The 19,681-nt window shown below is 39.9% G+C and overlaps 1 protein-coding gene across 18 annotated transcripts in view; it reads left to right on the top strand.

Annotated features, from left to right (window-relative positions):
- The window catches only part of TCF4 (transcription factor 4), a 325,294-nt gene that overhangs the window by 111,213 nt on the left and 194,400 nt on the right, over nt 1-19,681 (top strand). For 15 of the 18 annotated variants that reach the window (XM_075128378.1, XM_075128375.1, XM_075128376.1 and 12 more), the window contains 2 exons: nt 1,809-1,870; nt 5,420-5,516. The exons of the other annotated variants lie outside the window; for them this stretch is intronic. In XM_075128378.1, the coding sequence (XP_074984479.1) occupies nt 1,809-1,870; nt 5,420-5,516 (159 nt within the window). The remainder of the gene's footprint in view (nt 1-1,808; nt 1,871-5,419; nt 5,517-19,681) is intronic. 18 annotated transcript variants of the gene reach the window in all.

Below are 19,681 nucleotides of genomic sequence, written 5' to 3'. Positions count from 1 at the left end.
GAAAAACTTTTTCACTAGGAGGGTGGTGAAGCACTGGAATGGGTTACCTAGGGAGGTGGTGGAATCTCCTTCCTTTGAGGTTTTTAAGGTCAGGGTTGACAAAGCCCTGGCTGGGATGATTGAGTTGGGGATTGGTCCTGCTTTGAGCAGGGGGTTGGACTAGATGACCTCCTGAGGTCCCTTCCAACCTTGATATTCTGTGATTCTATGACAGTGGTCATACAAGCTTACTCAAGCATCCTTGAGTACGCCACAAAGAATATAATGCATTCAGCCTTAAACAGTAGAGTTTAAGGACTGTAGCCTCTTCTCCTGGGCCTTGACACAACCTCAGAACTAACATGACCTGTCCTGAGGCACACAATGTCTGACTATCCATGAGGGACATCTGTTTGCAGTTGGGGTGCCTTTTAAAGCAGCTTGTCTGCTTCCCTTTGTGAACATCCCATCTAAAACAATATAAAAATTCATTATGACAGAGGTGACAATTTTAACAGTAATAAAAACTCCTCATTAAAAAACAACAACTCTTCTTACCCTAGGACAGACCAAAACAGAAAGAATAAAAGAAATTATACTGGTTACAGTAGCATCAAGAGAAACAGTAACAGAAAAATGTTATGCAACTGCATTCCACACTTGAAATAACATTTTTATAATACTCCTCCAGTTTTGTTACGGGAAATTTAGAGTTGCATTCTGTAACCCTTAGCAATTATATAGCACCTTTTGTCCAAGGATCTTGAATCACTTTATAAAGAGTAATTCATTAAGCCTCACAGCACCTTTTTGAGGTAGGTGTTGTGCTATCCAGTTTACAAATGGATAAATGGGCCAGAGAAAGTGATTCACTCTTTGACCATGTCTACACTACAGGGGCTATGGTGGTAAGCTATGGCACTGTAAATAACCGCATAGTGTAGATGCAGCCTATCCTGGCTGTGTCCACACAGGTGGCTAGTTTGGCATAGCTGTGGCACTCAGGTGTGGGGATTTTTCACATTCCTGAGCTCCATTGCTATGTCAATCTTTGTTTGAAGTGTAGACTAGGTCCCAGTCATACATCTGTTCAGCAGCAGAGTTCAGGAGAAAATGTAGGAGTCCTGATTTCCCGGCCCATGCTCTAAACACTAGACTGTATTACCTCTTTGCAGTTTTACCATATCTTTCCTATTGTATGTTGCTACTGCCTTAAAAGGAGGGGGCAGAAATATTTAAGTGGTTGAGCACAGGGTTGAAAGCATTCAAAGCTAATGGAAAGATTCCCATTCATTTAAATAGGCATTGCATCAGGTGTTAAGGAAATTCAGGAAAATGCTGAAGTATGTAATTACATCCAACTCTATTCAGCATTAAGCATGTGCGTAACTCCTCTTGACTTCACTGGGACTTAAATACCTTCTTTCCTGAATTGGGTCTGAGTGAGGATCAGACATTAGCTTCTGGGTTTTGTCTGTTTTATCACATCTTATTTTTGATGTTTTGAGTAGATGTATTTTGTGGCAAGGATTTTGGTACAACTTTAACTGGTACATCAGAGTCAGGTTTTTAAGTCTCATGAAACACTGAGCCACTGAAGTAATTTTTATGTTCAAACCTCTGGTTCCTGAGGGTCCAGTCCATTTCTGCTGTGAATTTAAATGAGTTAATTTAAGTGGTTGGGTCAGAAGCCACTATCATCGTAGTAGCCCTATGCCTGATTCTTAATTAAAGGCAACAGGAGATTAATTTGAAACATTAATTTAAAAGTGCTTACACAAAAGGAAAGAATTATTGCAATAAAGCCTAAAGAACTTTTTTGTCCCTAGATGTAGAAGACAGAACTAGCTCAGGGTCCTGGGGGAATGGAGGACATCCTAGTCCATCCAGGGTAAGTATATCTAATCTTTTTCCTAAACCAGACTTCCTGCATATGTAAATTTACAGTCTTAAATTTGAGTTTTACCTGATTGCATAGAAAAATGTACATGCAAACTTGGCTGTAGACCAGCTTCTCTTCAGAATTGCTTTTTTTACATTCTTATGTGATCCTGTGATTGAATTTGACACCTGCTCCACTCTTGCTAACAGCTAGCAAGAATTTTCATTAGACAGTTTGCCTTGCTAGTCAGTATCAGCCATTGATCCAACACTGTATGTTATCTCAGTACTGTAAGAGGCATTTTTTGTTATTGTTGACATTTCACTTGATGTAGTTAACTTGCTGGGAGATTTTATGTCTCACTGGCACAGATATCTACATGCAAAAAATCCATTGCATAGTACTGGGAAGCACTTGTACCCTCAAAATGTGCTCCTTCCTCAGTGGGGGTCAGATACTGCCACTCTTGAATGGTACTTTAGAATTATAGAACTACAGGGTTAGAAGAGACAGCAAAGGGTCATCTAATCTAATTCCCTACCAAGATGCAGGATTATTCCTCACTCCTTGGGTAGTCCCACTGAAGTGGAACTACTGGAAGGGAAAACTACTATTCCTCATGAGTAGACAAGTGTTCTCAAGGGTGGCAAAATCTGAGCCCACATTTTTTTGTTTCCACTCAGTCTGGCCATTTACAGCGTCTTTCTACTTCAGACCGCTCTTCAGATTACCATCTCTGCATTTCCCTACCTTAACATTCTGCTCAGCCTCTGTTGGTTTCTTCAGTGAAATGGCAGAGTTCAAGACATTAACAAAAAAGTAAAAAGTTTTTAAAATTGATATTCCCTGCTTTGGTGGAGGTGTAGCCTAAATGTCTTTAGAACAAATCATTAACTCACAACGGGCTATGTATGTGAGGCTTAAGGGACCCGTAACATTTTGGGGACAACTTTCAACAACTACAGGCCTACAATCTGCCTTTAAAATTGTTCATTCATAGGCAAACATGCATCTGTATCCTTAAACTTAGTGACTGCACACAAGGACTAGTTTTCATTCACATTTATCTATTTTGCGTGTACAAATGCATATTTGCACAAATTCTTACCTATTTGCTCAGGAATGCGCATATTTTGGTGGCACAGCAGAGGTAGCCAGTTTAAAAATATAGCCCTTAAACGTATTTAGGGCCCACCAATCTTTTCCCCCAAGCTTGAAGGGATAATACCTCCACTTTCAAAGTCAGAACATTTCAGAGGGCTGTGGATAGTGACTTCTTTTGTCTTCAGGCAATGTGCTACTAACTTTAATCTTCAACGTACAGTAAGATCTTCCTTCTTACCAGTAACTTTACCAACCCATTGCTCCAGCTGTCAAGTTTGAAATTCTAATGCATTATGTGGATGAGCTGAGGAAATCTTTCCTGCTCCTCACATTATTAATGCACACACACTAACATTAAATTAATTCCTCTTACAGTAAAGTGTAGCTACGGAACTACTACCTACCATGGGAATTACTGAGACACACTGTATTTCTTGTTATTTTTATAATAGCTGGAATACAACATAATTCATTAGTTTTGACGTTGAGAAAGTTGTGTTTAGAATTGCATGCAGTCTCAGGATTAAATTTCCATTTATTTGAGTGATAAGAAATATTCCTTCCAATAAAACTATATATATATATACACACACACACACCCCAGCGGTTCTGTCCACTTATGAGCCAGATTGTATAACCCTTACATACACTGGGGGGCATTACTCACCTCAGTAGTCCCATTGAATCTACTCATATAAGTAAAAGTTCACTAGCGTAAGTAAGGATTGCAGAATCAGCCCTCTCTGGAAAAGGCCGAGTCCTGAGCTGTTTAACTGGGCAGACCTCCCATTGGTATCCGAAGCTTTAAGCCTCTGCCCCAGTCCAGTTGCAGGATCAGGGCCTTAATATTGTTCTGAGGATTGGGCTCAAAAATCCCAGTATATACTGCAGGATCAAGATTACGTCTTCATGTATTCTGCAAATCCATGATATAAAAGTATGCAAGACAAAATGTGGCTTCACCCTTATTTTAAAAGTTTGTTTATGTTGCTGTTTAATTGTCTCTGAATGAATGTGAAGGCACAGGGCTTGCAGGCATCACTAGCTGCGTTTCAGCACCTTAAAGTAAGAGTCTAGTGAGGTGAAAGACAGCGTTATTGTTCATACTCAGTCCATTCTTTTTTTTTTTCCCCCTCCTATGGGCAGATTCTGCCTTTGGCTAGCATTATGCCAACTGACACGTCTAAGTAAATTTACTTAGCCTTGCATTACACTGCAGCCAGCTGAGCAGAATGATTTTTTCCCCATTTACTGCATACCAGGATTGAATCTCAACCATTTCCATAGAAGAGGAAAAGCCAATCACCATTTCTTATTATACCTGGTTTAGCCCCATTACATCATTACTTCACACATCTGTCCGTTTTATTTTTATCCTTTTTTCCCCCCTTGATACTTGTGGTTGCTTTTAGGGGAAAAAATGTTTTGAAAATTAACCTGTAAATTTCCACATGCAATTATTTAGGCATACATGTCTGAATGTGAGTGTACCAGTATATCATGAAATCATAAAAGAAATTAGCACAGTCCCTGGGGGAGAGGATCTTGAATTTTCATCAGGGCTCCATATCAGCTTTCTGGTTGTCTTATGCAAATCACTTGACCTCTGTGCATCTCAGTTTCCCCATCTGAAAATGAGGATGATATTTCTATGCCTCGCAGAGGTGCTGTGAGAAATTAGTAACAGTGTTTGAAGATACAAATGGAATAGCAGCACTACAGATGGACAGACTCTGGTTCATTTTTGTGATTACGTTTGAGGGTTTGTAAAAGTACAGTAGTTGTGAGGTTAGACTGGGAGGCTAGGCTGGGGCTGCTTTGAAAATGTGCACTCTGGTCCTGACAAGATTTACGCACGCGCTTAATTTATGCACTGTGACTAGCGTCAGTGACTTCAGTGGAAGTACTCACAGCGCAAAAAGTTAAGCTCATGGGTTAATCCTCCCAGCTTTGGGTCTTGTTCCTTCATGAGAGAAGTAGTATTAAACACCCATTCACTTCAGGCCAAATTTTGCCTTTGTGTGCGTGCAACAACCACTGGCTTAAAATGACAAATTTCTACTTACAGATAGTAGACTTTTAAAAAACCCAGATTTATTCTTTCTTCTCCCCAACTGATATGAAAGCAGAAAGACTGGCACAGCAGATGAAAGACATTTGATGACTTGCACAGCACCACGCTCCCTGGTATATTATCTCAATTATCAGGCAGGTGTGTCCACAAAATAAACACATATTAATTACTAACAAAATAAAAATGTTAAACCGGCTTCAAATAAATTTTGGATTGCATTGCCCCCAACAAACTCAGTGGAAGAGGGCAATGGAGGGAATAAAGTTTCTTCATTATTCAGGAATTGAGGGGAAAAGTATAACTTTTTTCTCTGTTATTCTTACAGAAAGTGTTTGTGTTAAAATTGTAAAACTCTTTTCCCCTTCCCAATTTATTAACAGAACTATGGAGATGGGACTCACTATGATCACATGGCAAGCAGGGACCTTGGGTCACATGACAATCTCTCTCCTCCTTTTGTCAATTCCAGAATACAAAGTAAGAAGAAATCCAATTTCTTAATGTGGTTTTGTTTTTCAAAGGCTTAATTTTTAAAAGTGGAAGTGAGTGAGTGCACCATAGTTTAATCTGAGGGCTTGCGTTCATCTCCCAAGCATTTTGGGTTTTGTTGTACATAGACTTTGGGAGGAAATATTGAATTTTGCCTCTTAAGCAACCTCATATTTTGAAAAATGTACACCAGTGCTGTTTACTGAATAGCCTCTATTTTCTTCATATAAGAAGTATATGGCATTTAAAGCAGACTGCCATTTTTACCTAGAGCAGTGAATGTATTTTTCCTGAGGCTTAAGTGTTTTCTTTAAAGGTGTGACCACTTGGCAGAGAATTAAACAGAACTTTTTAAAGTACAAAAAATGTTGCTGAAAATATTACAAATAAATGTTCTTTAGAGGGAACAGTTAAATAACAAGAGATTGAGATCATAAACCATTGTTTTCTCTGGATTGTGATGGATCATTGCATGTTGGGACTTGCAGTCTCTCTGGACTGCAAACTACTGGATTAAAGATGAGGCTGCCTGCAACATGCTCCGCTCAGGACAAGCCAAATTCAGCTTGTGACATTTGGCAAGTCAGCCCTCACAGTTAAGGAAAGCTTGGATGTCCCTGCATTCCTTTTAATGAAGCTTGCAAGGATTTAGTGTAGCAGCTATAACCATAGCAGTATAAAGAAAGGCTATAATTATCTGCAAGTGAATGATAGCTACTGTCTTTAAATCATGGTTGATAAATGAGTTTGGTTAAAGTAAATATATGATGTAAAAATATTAGTAATCCTTGTGCTTGGCCAAGATCTCACCCTTCTACTGCAGTTATCAGTGAACTAACTGAAATGCCGTGATTGAATGTAAGCCAAAGAAAACATAGAGCTGTAACTGTGATATATCATTTTGTGAATGTAATGTGTTCTCCTAAAATATGCCTTGTCTTTTAATATTAGGAAATACTTGTGAGTTGTTTAACGTTTGGGATAATGTTGAAGCTTGTAATCATTTGTACGTATTCCCCCACAAAACATGGTTACAACAGTTTCAAGGGTCTGACTTAAGCCAACAAAAGCAAGGAAATTCCGACACTCCATTCTTAACTCATGCCATTGGGTTTAGGTAGTGCAAATACGTTCCAAATAGTCACACACTTCTGTGAACCCACTGGGCTGAGTGATGCTTTCACGTTTAACCCTTTAATGCGGATTTTGCAATTTAAGTCTGTCTCTCTTAACCTCTGCTCCTGCCTTACCCAATAAATAAATAGCATTAGTCTGCAATTGTTTCCCCCCCATTTGGGGAAAATGCTGTTTTCCCTTATTTCAAAAAAGTATTCATGACAATAAAATAGTTTTGCAAGCACATTTTTAGGAATAAAATAACAGATTGATTAGATTTTTTTAAAAAAATAAACACATTTTTCTTAAATGTGATTTTTCTGCTGAAGCCTGATTGTCAAAGTCAATGTGAGTTTCACAGCCGCAGCTGAGAGAATAATCAGGCCTCAATTTTTCTGAAAATATCAACATTGTCAAATTCAAGATGTCTCTCAGCAGCACTTGGTTTGTAATGGTCATCATGCTGAAAGGTCTGGACGTAGAATGTTCCTGCAGTGTCCTTAAGTTTTAGTGTATGTGCATTTATTGAAAAAATAAAATCATTTGGAAATAAGAATACTGATGTTCCTCCATGTGCAGATTAGTGTGCATGTGTGAGAGAGAGAGGCTAACAGCTTCTGACAAGTGTGTTATTGTGTAATAATGCACGCCTACTGTTGAAGCCAATCAGCTTGCTCCCTCAATCTAAAGCATTTTGTAACCCTAATTTAAAATCATTCTCTGGTAATTAGAGCAGATTCCTTTTAATTTGCGCTAGTTTAGGCAGCAAATCGCATGGAAACCACACTTCTATTCCCCCACTTCCACTAATTTCTTAAAGCCTAGATTGTGCCCAACCTGCTCAGGTGTGCAAGGGGCAGAGGGAGGGATAATGTTGCAAGGAGCCTCCCTGTGTCTCTTGTTTCACCTATGCAGAGGCCAAACAGTCTCATTAGGGAGTGGAGGCAGTTTTCCCTCCTAGCACCCTCTGAAGCTGACTACCCAAAATGGGAGAGGGGAATAGTGGGTGGTGGCACTGGTACCCCACCTTCTGGAGCATTGGCCAACAGAGCTTTTATGAGGGTGAATGAGAGCTGTTGCAATGTACACTCCCTAGCAAGATGCCAGGAGTCAGCTCCTCCTGGAACTTTTGCTGCAGTCCCCGTGCACTCCCGCCTTGGTTGCGATAGTTAGAATCAAGTCCTAAATGTGGAAGCCAAGGCCGTCTGCTGTACTATGCTAGAGAATGCTACTAAGTCTGTGAATCTCCCACTGTTTCTAAAGAAAGCACTGTTCTGTCAGATAAGCTGTCTGGTCTGAAACACGGGTTGTTATTGTTTTCAGAGTGTTACATTTTCCACCTCAAGCAGATTTTGAACAGAAGAGGATTCTGTTTTTGGCGAGACGGTTTACCTGACATTGACAAAACTGACTCAAAGTTGAGGCCAAGGCAATGTTCTGCTGAGCGGAAAGTCAGAGAGCAGTTTACTAACTGTTTCAAAAGTTGGTGATTAGAAAGATCATTTTAAATACAGAGAGAGAATTCTTTGAGGGATGTTAAATTCTTTAGTACTCCTGGGCAACAAGGACCTTATTTTCTTCTGTGTCTTGTATGGTTTTGCACACTTAACTAATCATTAATGATGATGGTGATGATAATAATTCAATAAAATAATCAGTAATGCTGTTTATTTCCCAAACGTTTCCACAACCGAAACTGCTATTAATTTGTGCTGATTACATTGTATTTGTGATTTTATGATGAATTCTAATTGTTGCAATTACAAACAGTGCACCATATTTACTTTAATTGAGTCCATCCTGAACTAATATGGGATGTGGCTCCCAGTACATGTTTTATCAGTTTCCCTCTTCCTGTCAGATCATCAAATTATCCAAAGAAAAGGTCCCCGAAGATCTACTGTGGAGCAGTTTGCACCTGCAGAGAGAGACGTGTAATTTTGTTCACATGCTCTTCTTTTTGCTGGCAATTGATACAGATATAGAGCCTGATTATCATCCAACTTGAGCCTATTTTATACTAGTGTAGCTGCATTGACTTCAGTGGAGTTACACTTTATTTATGGTGGCATGAAAACAGAATCTAGCCCTTAGTAGTTTCATAATCCATAGCTTTTATCTGATTAAAAGAACAGCATTTTTTAACTTCTAAGATGTTTCTTTCTATGTCATTACATTGTTATTATTCTTAACAATAAATGTTAATATATATGTTTTATGATTGTGCCCATAATTCAGTAACCGAGTTGGATGGCAGCAAGGTATATGATGAGCAATATTCATTTTATAGAAAAGAGTTACAAACTTCAGTTCCTTTGAATTTTCTTTTATATTTTAAAATATTTGGTTTTTTGAATGTTGTGAGCTATAAACCTAAATATTTTACCTCATTGTCTTTTAAATTCTGAGGTTTTATTATTGTTTCTTTATTGGCATTCTTGGAGGTAAATAGCACTGTGTAGACAGACATAAGCATACAGAGCATGGGAAAAAAACAAGATTCAGTGTGTATACTGCCAATTCACCTTGATCCAGGCCTGCAACACCCGTTGTATTTAAGATCATCTCTTGAGCACATTTGTTTTGAATAATTTGCTGTTTTTATGGTGTAAGCAAATCAAATGGCCTCCAAGGAGTCCAACCCTGAGTCCAATTCTTTCAACCAGTTTTGGACTTAGGCCTACAAGAGTGAAAGGTTAGGATCTTAAACCACATCACCTTCTTATTCCCTCAATATGAAAATATATGAGAAATTCATCAGAGGCCTCAAAGCAATTTATCTGTGCTATTAACTTAACCTGTAAACTGATGTGGGTTTGTATGTCCCTCTTGTACTAGCAAACAAGACATTGTTGATTTTTTTGCTGCACAGTCAGGGTCAAGTTTATGTATGGTGCTCTGCTGTTGGCAAAAGCACAGAGAGAGAATGAAAGGAACCTTGCTTGCTACTTCCCCCTCACAACAGGGGCCAGATGCAATTCTCAGCCACTGTGCACAGAAAACACAAGGACTGCTGGAAGCTAGTGCTGACATCAGTGTTAGTCTCGAGCTGAGGTGTTCCCTCCCACCCTTACTCCAGCCAGCAAAATTGCATTCTATAAACGATGTACCTGGGAACTACTTTGGTCTAATAGGCCATCCTTCAAAAGCATGGTGCCTGTCTCAGGCATAGTGTCTCTGGGAGCTACCCCTGGGTCAAAGCCTCTACATTCCTCCATTTTCATGGGTTGTACCTTATTGGCTTAATCGAGCTCCTATTATGTGTGATCTAGCATGTAATCTTAACTTTGAAGAAAGAATACTTTTCCAGGAAGAAAAGATTTTGGGTATCAATGTATTGACAGCATACGATGAGCCATGAATATTTGTAGAAATGTTGTGGTGGCTGTAGGCCTATATTGTAAGCTTTTGTTTTCAGGTATGTATTTTAACTGAAATGTGTTTTATTTTTTTAAGTGTCCAAATTCTTGCAGGGAGTATTTAAATTAGTCTTTGCTTCAAGCCATTTAATAATTGGCTGTAGGGAATTAACAACACTATATTATGGCAGAAAATGAGTTTTTTCTCCTAAAGTGTTGCTTCCATGTGTTGAAACAATTATCATTCTGTGTCTCCAGAGTCCAATGAACATTGCCCAGTAAGAATACATACAAGAACTGGTAATACTACAGGGTATGGAATACATTGTTTTAGTTGTATATCATTCCATACTGGATGCTTGATTTTCAGGTGCGTTGTTTGTGAACTGATCCTACCTATGATATCTTGCTAGTACATTAAATCATTTACCAGTATACAGTAACTTGTTTCTAAACCCCCTGTAGCTTAATGGAACATTTCACTGCAGGGATTAGGTTGAGGTTTCAGGCGATGTTGAAGAAAGCTCCTGGCTTATTTGGTGACCTTTGAATCGCATCTGGGTTACTGGTTGATATTTTGATTTGGTTACTGTGGTCATATTGTGACAGCTGCTGGTTCATTATAATTCAGTTTCTCTGCTCAATTTGCCTTGCAGGAATACTTAGCTTTGTGTTGCTTCAAAGTATTTCTAACCATCCTGAGTGCAACCCAGTACGTGGTAAAAGGTGAAATGTTGTGAATGCTTTGAGATCCCAGCAGCAGTCCACTAAAAGGAGAGTAACACAGTCCACTTGACAAACAGTCACATTTGAGTGTGCAAAGAAGGAAAAAAACCTAAATGGAGATGTTACCCATTCCAATGATACCCAGACCTGTGGATTACTAAAAGGCTGGTTTAATGGCCACTGATAAGATCAGAGGCAAGCTTGCTTTATTTCTTTATTTTAAAAAATACACAAAAACAGGTTGTGCAGTTCTCCTGGTATTTTTTCCCCATCAAATAATTCTAGCATTGGGAGTATTGATTTTATGTATATTGTTGAACAATCTGTTCTATTCGTTGGCATAAGACAAATGCTGCAGAACTTTGTCCATCTTTGATGTATGCTTTGAGAACGTTTAGAGGAACTCAAATTCAGTGTACATACATACCTTAATTTTTATGGCTGTGGGATAAAGAGGTGAGGTGGCTGAGTGATGAAACTACTTGACTACAAGCCTAACACTTGTGGGTTTGGTGCTTGCTTGATTCATGTGGACAGGCCACTTCTACTTCACTTAGCTGTAAAATGGGTACATGATCTGGCGGGCTATCAGGTGTAATGCTGGCTCCTTTCTGTCCTGCTGGCTATGTAGCTGATGTGCATCAGGAGATTGGCTCAGGGGAGTTTTGACTTTACTAATAATCTATGTATGTGAAGACAAAGTCATTACAAGATTATGGATCTTTGTGTTCTCTTTCTATTCCTAACTAGAAAATGAAAACAGATGTGATGTACTGGTCAGATGCACTATACTGGAGCAGCTCCTTCCCCAGAAGTATCTTCCATCATAACTATCTAGTCAGTTTTCAGAGTAACAGCCGTGTTAGTCTGTATTCACAAAAAGAAAAGGAGTACTTGTGGCACCTTAGAGACTAACCAATTTATTTGAGCGTAAGCTTTCGTGAGCTACATCCAATGAAGTGAGCTGTAGCTCACGAAAGCTTATGCTCAAATAAATTGGTTAGTCTCTAAGGTGCCACAAGTACTCCTTTTCTTTTTACCTAGTCAGTGTTGATTCTTCCCAGTGCGTGGTTGTCTTCTTATAAGAACTTTTTCTCAGCATGCCTTTCAGAGGGCTGGCCCTTGAAATTTAGTAGAGACAGGTAGTTGCATCTCCAGATTGGACATTTTGCATTTGTTTGCTGTCCCCTCTCTTCCATCTTGTAAATATTCTTTTTTATCCTGTCAAGTTTTTGCCTGGTTTTCTCTTATTTCTGAGGAGATGGCACATTCCCCAGGTAAAATGGATGGAAACTTGCAAATGATGCTAAGCTATAAATTGGGTGCATCTTGCTATGTGAGATTATATAGTACTGTATGTTGTTAATTAAAACTGGCATATAAAGACAGTGTTTTGTATTGTATAACACTTAGTGTTAGGTAGGACTCCTGGGTTCTACTTCCTCTCCTACTAACTTGCTGTGTAACCTTTGGCAGGTTGCTTACCCTCTTCTTTTCCTTCAACTTAGCTTAGGTTTATCCATCTGTAAAATGGATTGGAGTTGTGAGGCTTAACAAATTATTATATGAAAAATATTTGAGTTCCTTGGGTATTCCAAGTAAGTGTAAAGTTTTATTAATATATACTGTGCTATGACAGCACTCATCTCTGTAAGAACTGTCCTTATTTGGATATGATTTTCTTATTCAGTTACTGTGATTATTGGCAGAGTTGGTAGCACTGCCTATATTAAGGTTGCTCAACATTTTCAATTATAAGGCCTTGTTTTCAATTTCTTATAACTTTCCCAATTTATAACTATTTGGGCTAAAATTTTCCATATTGACAATCTGACATAAGCTTTTTTTTTTTTTTTAAATTTCAGAAAAAATGGTTTCCCCGATTTCTTAGAATGAGTTTAGGGAAAAATATGATCTTTTGCCCATATTTAAAAAAAAATTCATAGAGCTGTTTCATTGAGAAGCTCAAGCATCTCCATGCTTTGTTGCAGGGACATTAAATTTTTCAGGGAAGTTGGCTTGGCGTCAGGGATGTGCATTTTTCCAACCCTGTGAATATTCACCTATATTGACTAATTTATGAGCCTTTGAAAAAATTCAGTTTGCACATGCTCAGTAGAAACTTGTTAGCTTGGCCGCTAAATTCTCCAAAGCTTCCTTCTGCACTGAGCATGCTCCAGCACAGGGCTGTTGGGCCTGAGTAGGCTTTGCAGGATATTACTTCTCTCTGCTGCTTTGGGGCCACTGCTGTGCAAGGTACTGTAACTTAGGAAAGGCAGAGTATCTCTCCTGTGCTGTCAGTCCTCCCACTGTTGGTAACGAGAATGATTTGAATGCAGAGAGGTGAGGCATGGGGTCCACTACAGGGGGAAAATATGAGAACAGAGGAAGAAGGGGTTGTGGGAGCCAGAATGTGGAGGGGAGCGGAGGGGGGTGGGCTGGCGCAGGAGTGCTGGATAGGCAGGGACACACTGTGGGGGGAAGATGCCTATAACCACTAAATCACATTCTCTTTATAGAGCCTGGAATTGAACCCAGGAATACTGAGTCTTTACATTCCTCTGCTGTCAAGAAATAGCTGTAACTCCTCCCCTCCAGCAAAATGTCTTTTCCCTTTCTAGTGTTTCATCCACAGGGAGGATAACAGTCTACTTCTGCTGTCAGTTATTCCATTACCTACAGTGATTGAGGTCTGTGCTGTTTCTATAAAGGTCTGAAACCTCCTGATGACCCAAGTTGCGTGTCAGTATGGTTCCAAAGGATAGAATTCCTGTTTTTCTGTTTTGTTTTTTAAATTAGGAAATCACTAAAAAAAAAAAAAAGATTAAAGAACATTAAGGTTGTTAAATCAAAGATTCAAAGTTAGGAAATGCCATAATTAAGGTTGCCTGTGCAACCTGAATTCAGCCCCTTTGTGCATATGCATTATGATACAGTCTTTAATGACATCATCGCATCCTATTTTTTCCATTGGCTTCCTGCCACATTCAGTGCATAGGATGGATGGTGCTCAGGGAATGAATCAGGATTGTGTAGTGAAGAAGGCTACTGTATGTAGGACACCTGCCTTCTTTGTTGCAGAAGTTGGAAGGTGTAGAGTGTTGGCAGGGGACTGAATAAAGAGAATAGATGGTCTTATGGTTAAGGAAGTTGAAGCCATCCTGGGGAACTGGAGTCTATCCTTGTCTGTGCCGGAGTTCCTGTGTGATGCTGGGCAAGTCACTTAAGCCAAATTTTTCACAGGTGGCTACTAATTGTGTGTTCCTCATATTTTGGGTGCTCAACGTGAGAGATCTAGGGCCAGATCTGCAGAAACACTAAGTACTCAGAATTGTAGCTGAAGTTAGTTGAAACTGTGCTTTGAACATGGTAAGTGCTAAAAAAACAACAACTAAGTACTCTGAAAAATCAGCCCTAGGAGTCTCAAGTTGGGCACTCAAAATCAGTGGACACTTCTGACAGTTTTTCTCATTAATCTCTGTGTGCCTCAGTTTCCCAACAGTAAATTGGGAATAATAATGACACCTAATCTTGCGGGGGTGTTTGTGAAGATAAACTCATTAGTGTTTGTGGAGCACTCGGATACTGTGGTGACAGTATCATAGAAACATTCAAGAGGAAAAGCTAATAACATTTCTATTCAGTGAATGGTTTGAGTGGTCCTCTGCTGTTGACAGCTGACAATAAGCCCTCAACTGCACACTGATTGAGGAGGCTAAAAAGAAATACTGAGTAAGATATGTTTGACTCCCATTGCAGAAACCCTTTAATTCAGCCTGGGATTGAGCTTGAACTGTGCCCATGAACCAGCAGTGAGTGGTTCCCAAGAAAAATGATTCTTTTCCCTTTTGATTCTTTTCCCTTGTGTTTCACCATACTTACAAGCTTTTTTCCAGGGCACTCTGTATGGTATATATCAAAACTGAGAATGGCCTTTTGGGGACAGGCCAAAAGTGGTAGTAACATGGTACTTCTCTTTTCATCGTGATTGCTTGAGACTATTCTATGTGATCAGGTGGTGGTTCTACTTTCTGTATTATTTTTAGAGAGAATAAGAAAAAGAAAGAATGCATTTCTGTTGTGCTCTCTGATCCAAGCAGAGAGCACAAGGAAAGAAATCAAACAAAAATACATCTCCTTATCCCTAATGACACTTGTGACGGGTTTTCCCTGGGGTGCCACCTGGAACTGGGGTATCACTGAACCCTCTGACCCACCAGCCTGGGCTCCCCCTCACACTGTGCTGCTGTGACAAGTTGCAGACCGGCTACCGCTCCTACAGTTCCTCCAGCATTCACACAGGTAAGGACACACCGAGCTGCATTACATGCAGGCTCTCTGACCAGCCACTGCGTGAACCAACAATAGAGAGGTTATAGCCAAAATAACCACCAGTTTCCCAGCCTAGGACCCCCACACTGGAGTATAAACCCAAAATTATACTATCTTGTGCTACACAGGGAACTGTACAGTGTAAATGCATAGAGTTCACCCCTCCCAAACACTTCACTCCAAGCTTATTGGTTTAGATTAAAACATAAAATAAATTTATTAACTACAAAGGATATATTTTAAGTGATTATAAGTGATAGCAAACAGATCAAAGCAGATTATGTAAACAAAAACGCAAACTAAGTCTAATATACAAGAAAGATAGGATTTGAATTAACAATCTCTCACCCTAACTGATGATACAGGCAGGCTGCAGATTCTTAAGGCACAAGCTACATTACTTTGAAGCTTGGAATCCCCTGGTTTTTCATACACAAGCTATAAATCCCTTTAGCCTGGGTCCAGCACTTCCCACAGTTCAGTCTTTGTTCCTCAGGTATTTTCAGGAATCCTCTTGTGGGGGAGTGAAGGAGAACTGATGATGTCACTTGCTGCGTTATATAGCATTTAGTGGGAACCCTTTGTTCCAAAACCAGTTCCCAGACCAGTGTGTAGAAAAACATAGACACCCCAAAATGGAGTCCAGAGTTATGTGGCCTGGTTACAAGCCCTTGCATACCTTGCTGAGTCATAGCAGCCATTACTTACAGGGTATTTGGAATGCTCACAGGAATGTTAAGTTCTTCCAGAGTCCATTGTCTTTGTTGATGGACCATCAGCACTGTCTGGTTTCTTCATGGTTGTATTAGAGAGGGTAGTCACCCAGAGTCCACATGATTGAAATACAGATACGTAGTCAATATTCCTTACTTTAGATTCAAAAATTATCCGTGTATACTAATAGGATAATCACATTCAGAAAATCATAACTTTTCCAGTGACACCTCACATGATCCATTTTGTACAAAATACATCATAATTATGCCATAATCATATAATAATATCACTGGGAAGAATATGGGGTGCAGTGTCACAACACTGACCTCCTTTGTAAAGTGCTTTGAGATCTACTGATATAAAGCAGTATAAAAGTACTATGTAAGAGCTAGGTATTTTTGTTGTTACTATTATTTAGTCTGTCCATCTGATTCTTGCCGGTATTGGCCTAGTTATTAGATCTTAGCTCATTTATTTCTTTCTGAAATTTCTTTGAATATTGTCTTATTTTTATCCTATATTTGGCATGATGTATGTATTATATCCAAAAATATTTTGTCATATCATTTGGATGCTTGTGTTGTTATTGCATTATTCCTGTAGAGAAGCATACAAGTATACATGCCTTCTGTAATGCCCCCATTAAATGGACCTTTCTTAGTACTGTTATCAACAGATAGTTGGCCTGACATATGGATCTCCCAGTTTTACAAGGAGAAACTTGTTTAATTGATGTCTGAGTTCTCCTGTTGCATTATGCTGTGGCCAGGAGAGTGGTGGTGTTGGGCAAAGCTTCATGAGTTTGCAACTCGTAGCTGACACACATGATTCTTTGTATTCTAATGACCACAGAATATTTACAAGTGTACAGCTGGTGAAGATGAATGGGAAGGTTCACAGAATGCTGTGCAAGTCAGAACTGAAAAAATTCATAGAAAACCTCAGCAAGATTGAAACGGAACCCCATCTCTTTTGTGTTATGAGGATGGAGGTGGCCACTTTAGAGGTTTCTATGTAAAATTTGGGACATAGAAAGTCTCTTGGCAAGGAAAAAGGTAATGATTGGCCCCCTATTAGGGTATGTCGAGACCTAAGTTCCCTCTAAGCTGTGCGGCAGCCTATTAAGCGCTGTGCAGGCGCTCAGGGCTGTGACGGGGAGAGATGCCTCTCCCCCAGCCCTGGACCTGCCACAGCGGGGACAGGTGCCCCTCCCCCACAGCCCAGGTGCTGCTGTGGGGAGAGAGAGCTGGGGGGAGTCATCTCTCTCCCCGCCGTAGCCCCGGGGCAGCCTGTACTCCAAACCCCTCATCCCTGGCCCCACCCCAGAGCCCACCCCCTCCCGCCCCGGAACCCTCTCCTGCACCCCAAATCTCCAGCTCCACCCCAGAGCCCACACCCGCAGCCGGAGCCCTCACCCCCCCAGCCCAACCCTCAGCCCCAGCCCTCAGCCCCCTCCAACACTCCGAACCCCTCAGCCCCACCCCTGCCACATGAATTTTGTTAGGTGCACCAATATGGAGGTGATGTGTCACACGTCACCGCCATAGTGGTGCACCTAACAAAATTCATTCCGCACATGCTTGGGAAAAATTAGAGGGAACTAATTGGTTCTAGACAGCAGTCACTGGCTTTAATGTAGCTTGCTCCAACCTCCAGTCCGAGAACAGTGAATCTGCAGCAGCGCTAGCTGTACAAAACTGCCACAAATCCTGGGTAATTACACGTTGGGCTAATCTGCACTGCAGCTCACGTGGTCACGGCTTCACGGTCCCAATACCTGAAATAGCTATCTTTAATCTACCTTGGGTATGTCAGCTGAACCTGCAGTCATGCACAATCATACCCTTAGATTAGTCATGGCAGAAGGCGAAGGGTGATTGTATGTTTTTTCATTGATGCTAAAGTATAGCCCCCATTGACTCAGATAAGAGCTGTTCCTATTAGTCATCCTTGTTTTTCTCCACCACTGTTTTGTTCTATATCCACCAGTTTCATATAGTCCTCACTTGGATCTGATTTCTTTAGGTCAGGGGCTGACTTTTGTTTTACATTTGTAAAGCATCCAGCACAATGGGGCCCATTTTGTGATTGAGGCCTCAGGATACAACTGTAATACAATTAAATGTCAATAATATAGCCCTTTTAAATGTTAATTATAATTGTGTGTCACAGACAACATAACGAGGGGTAGGGAAAACAGATGGAGGGACCATTCTCAGGACCACAATGATTGGTCTCTTACAGCAGTCAAGACCTTCTAAAATAGCAAGTTGTATGTCTAGAGCTTGAAGACACTGCCAAGGCTGAGAGGCACAAAATGTTACTTCCCTTAAAAATAACATATTTATTTTTAACTGTCTTTCTCAGTCTCAAAAATCAATCACCATTTCCACCACCCAGAAAGATGGGCCTGGAATGCCAGATTCAAATCCAAATATGGATAATGACTCTCTTTCCACATCAAAGTACATTGTTGTTCGGATGCTGGGGTTTGGTGTGGCCCAGAAAAGGGATATTTGATCCGATAAAGAGATAGAGGTCTAGATATAAATTTGGAAACCACCCCTGTCCCAGTCCAATACATAAGAGGTATCCGTATCTGGGATTTTGTTAGGGACTCATCACTAGCTACAACACTAGGACAGTATGTCATGCACAAACCCAGGATCCTATATTTGTTTACAGTTGCACACACACTATGCCAAAGCCATGCCCCTGCCTGTCATTGGCATTGTTATAACTAGACTTGATACTGAAACAAATCAAGAATCATGTCAGTGGAGCTTATTTCTTAGCAGGATGGAGGAGCAGACTGAGTGGGAAGATGATCTGATTGCTGTGGTATCTCAAAATTGAGAGATCACATTTTAGGCCGTCAGGCATGGAGGCCGACCCTATTCCTGTTGAAGCCTTGGAGTTTTGCTGTTAATTTCAAAGGTGTTAAGGTCAAGCCCTTGCACAGTATTCCTATAAAGCAAATTTGTCCTTCAGAGAAATGTTTCTGATTCCAGGCATCTCTATATAAATATATTCCTGTTGTGCATTTTTGTATGTCACCTGGAGAATTATGTTGTGATTTTTGCGGTGCATACCACTGTCATCCTGACTGCTGTATTTGAAGGCAATAAGAATATACCTGCTGAGTGGATTAAACATTTCTTCAGCTCCCTTTGTGTGTAACAGGAGACTTTTTCATTGAGGTAAACTGGGGGAGTTGCGACACGGCTTTCAAATATCACCAAACCCTTACAAGTTTTGTCAGCTGTATTTTACACAAGCATTTCAACCAAATTCTTTCATTGGACAGTGCCCCCAAAATTGGAAAATGTGGCTAGTCTTAATAATAAACATACTACCTTGAAATAATACCTCACAGAGAGCTGTATGCTCTGAATGCTCAAAGGGACAATTCAGATTATGAAAGCAGCTTTATTGTATAGTTGGTCCATTTTGTTCTTAAATGGAAAGATTACTTTAGGGAGTGATGTTCATCAGATTTGCATCCCAGATTTAGCTACATAGTAATTTATTATTTTTGTATTTATTTTGGTAAATAAAGTTATGAACTAATGATAGAATTGTCTCCAACCTAAAGAAGTATAGATCAGTTTTAGAATTGCATCATATAATTTAGTAACTGCCTCAAAATCTCCTAAAACTCTTGGTCAGTGCTAAATATCAACAAGAATTTCATACTGCTTGTGTCCAGCATGGGTTTATACTGTTCTTTAAGCTGATTCATTAAATAAATATACATATTGTAACACCCAGTTCTTTGGACTTTTTGTTGTTGTTGTTGTTATGGGAGTACTATTTGCTAGGATTCCACTTCCTGGTGTTATACCTATCTCAAAGTTACAGGTTATGACTTTCCTTCATCTAAGAAGGGCTGGATGGGTTTGC

Source organism: Caretta caretta, chromosome 5 (genome assembly GCF_965140235.1).
Source record: "Caretta caretta isolate rCarCar2 chromosome 5, rCarCar1.hap1, whole genome shotgun sequence".
Taxonomy (NCBI): Eukaryota; Metazoa; Chordata; order Testudines; family Cheloniidae; genus Caretta; species Caretta caretta.
Note: the sequence above shows the minus strand (reverse complement) of the source record. Positions and strands in the feature narration are given on the sequence as shown.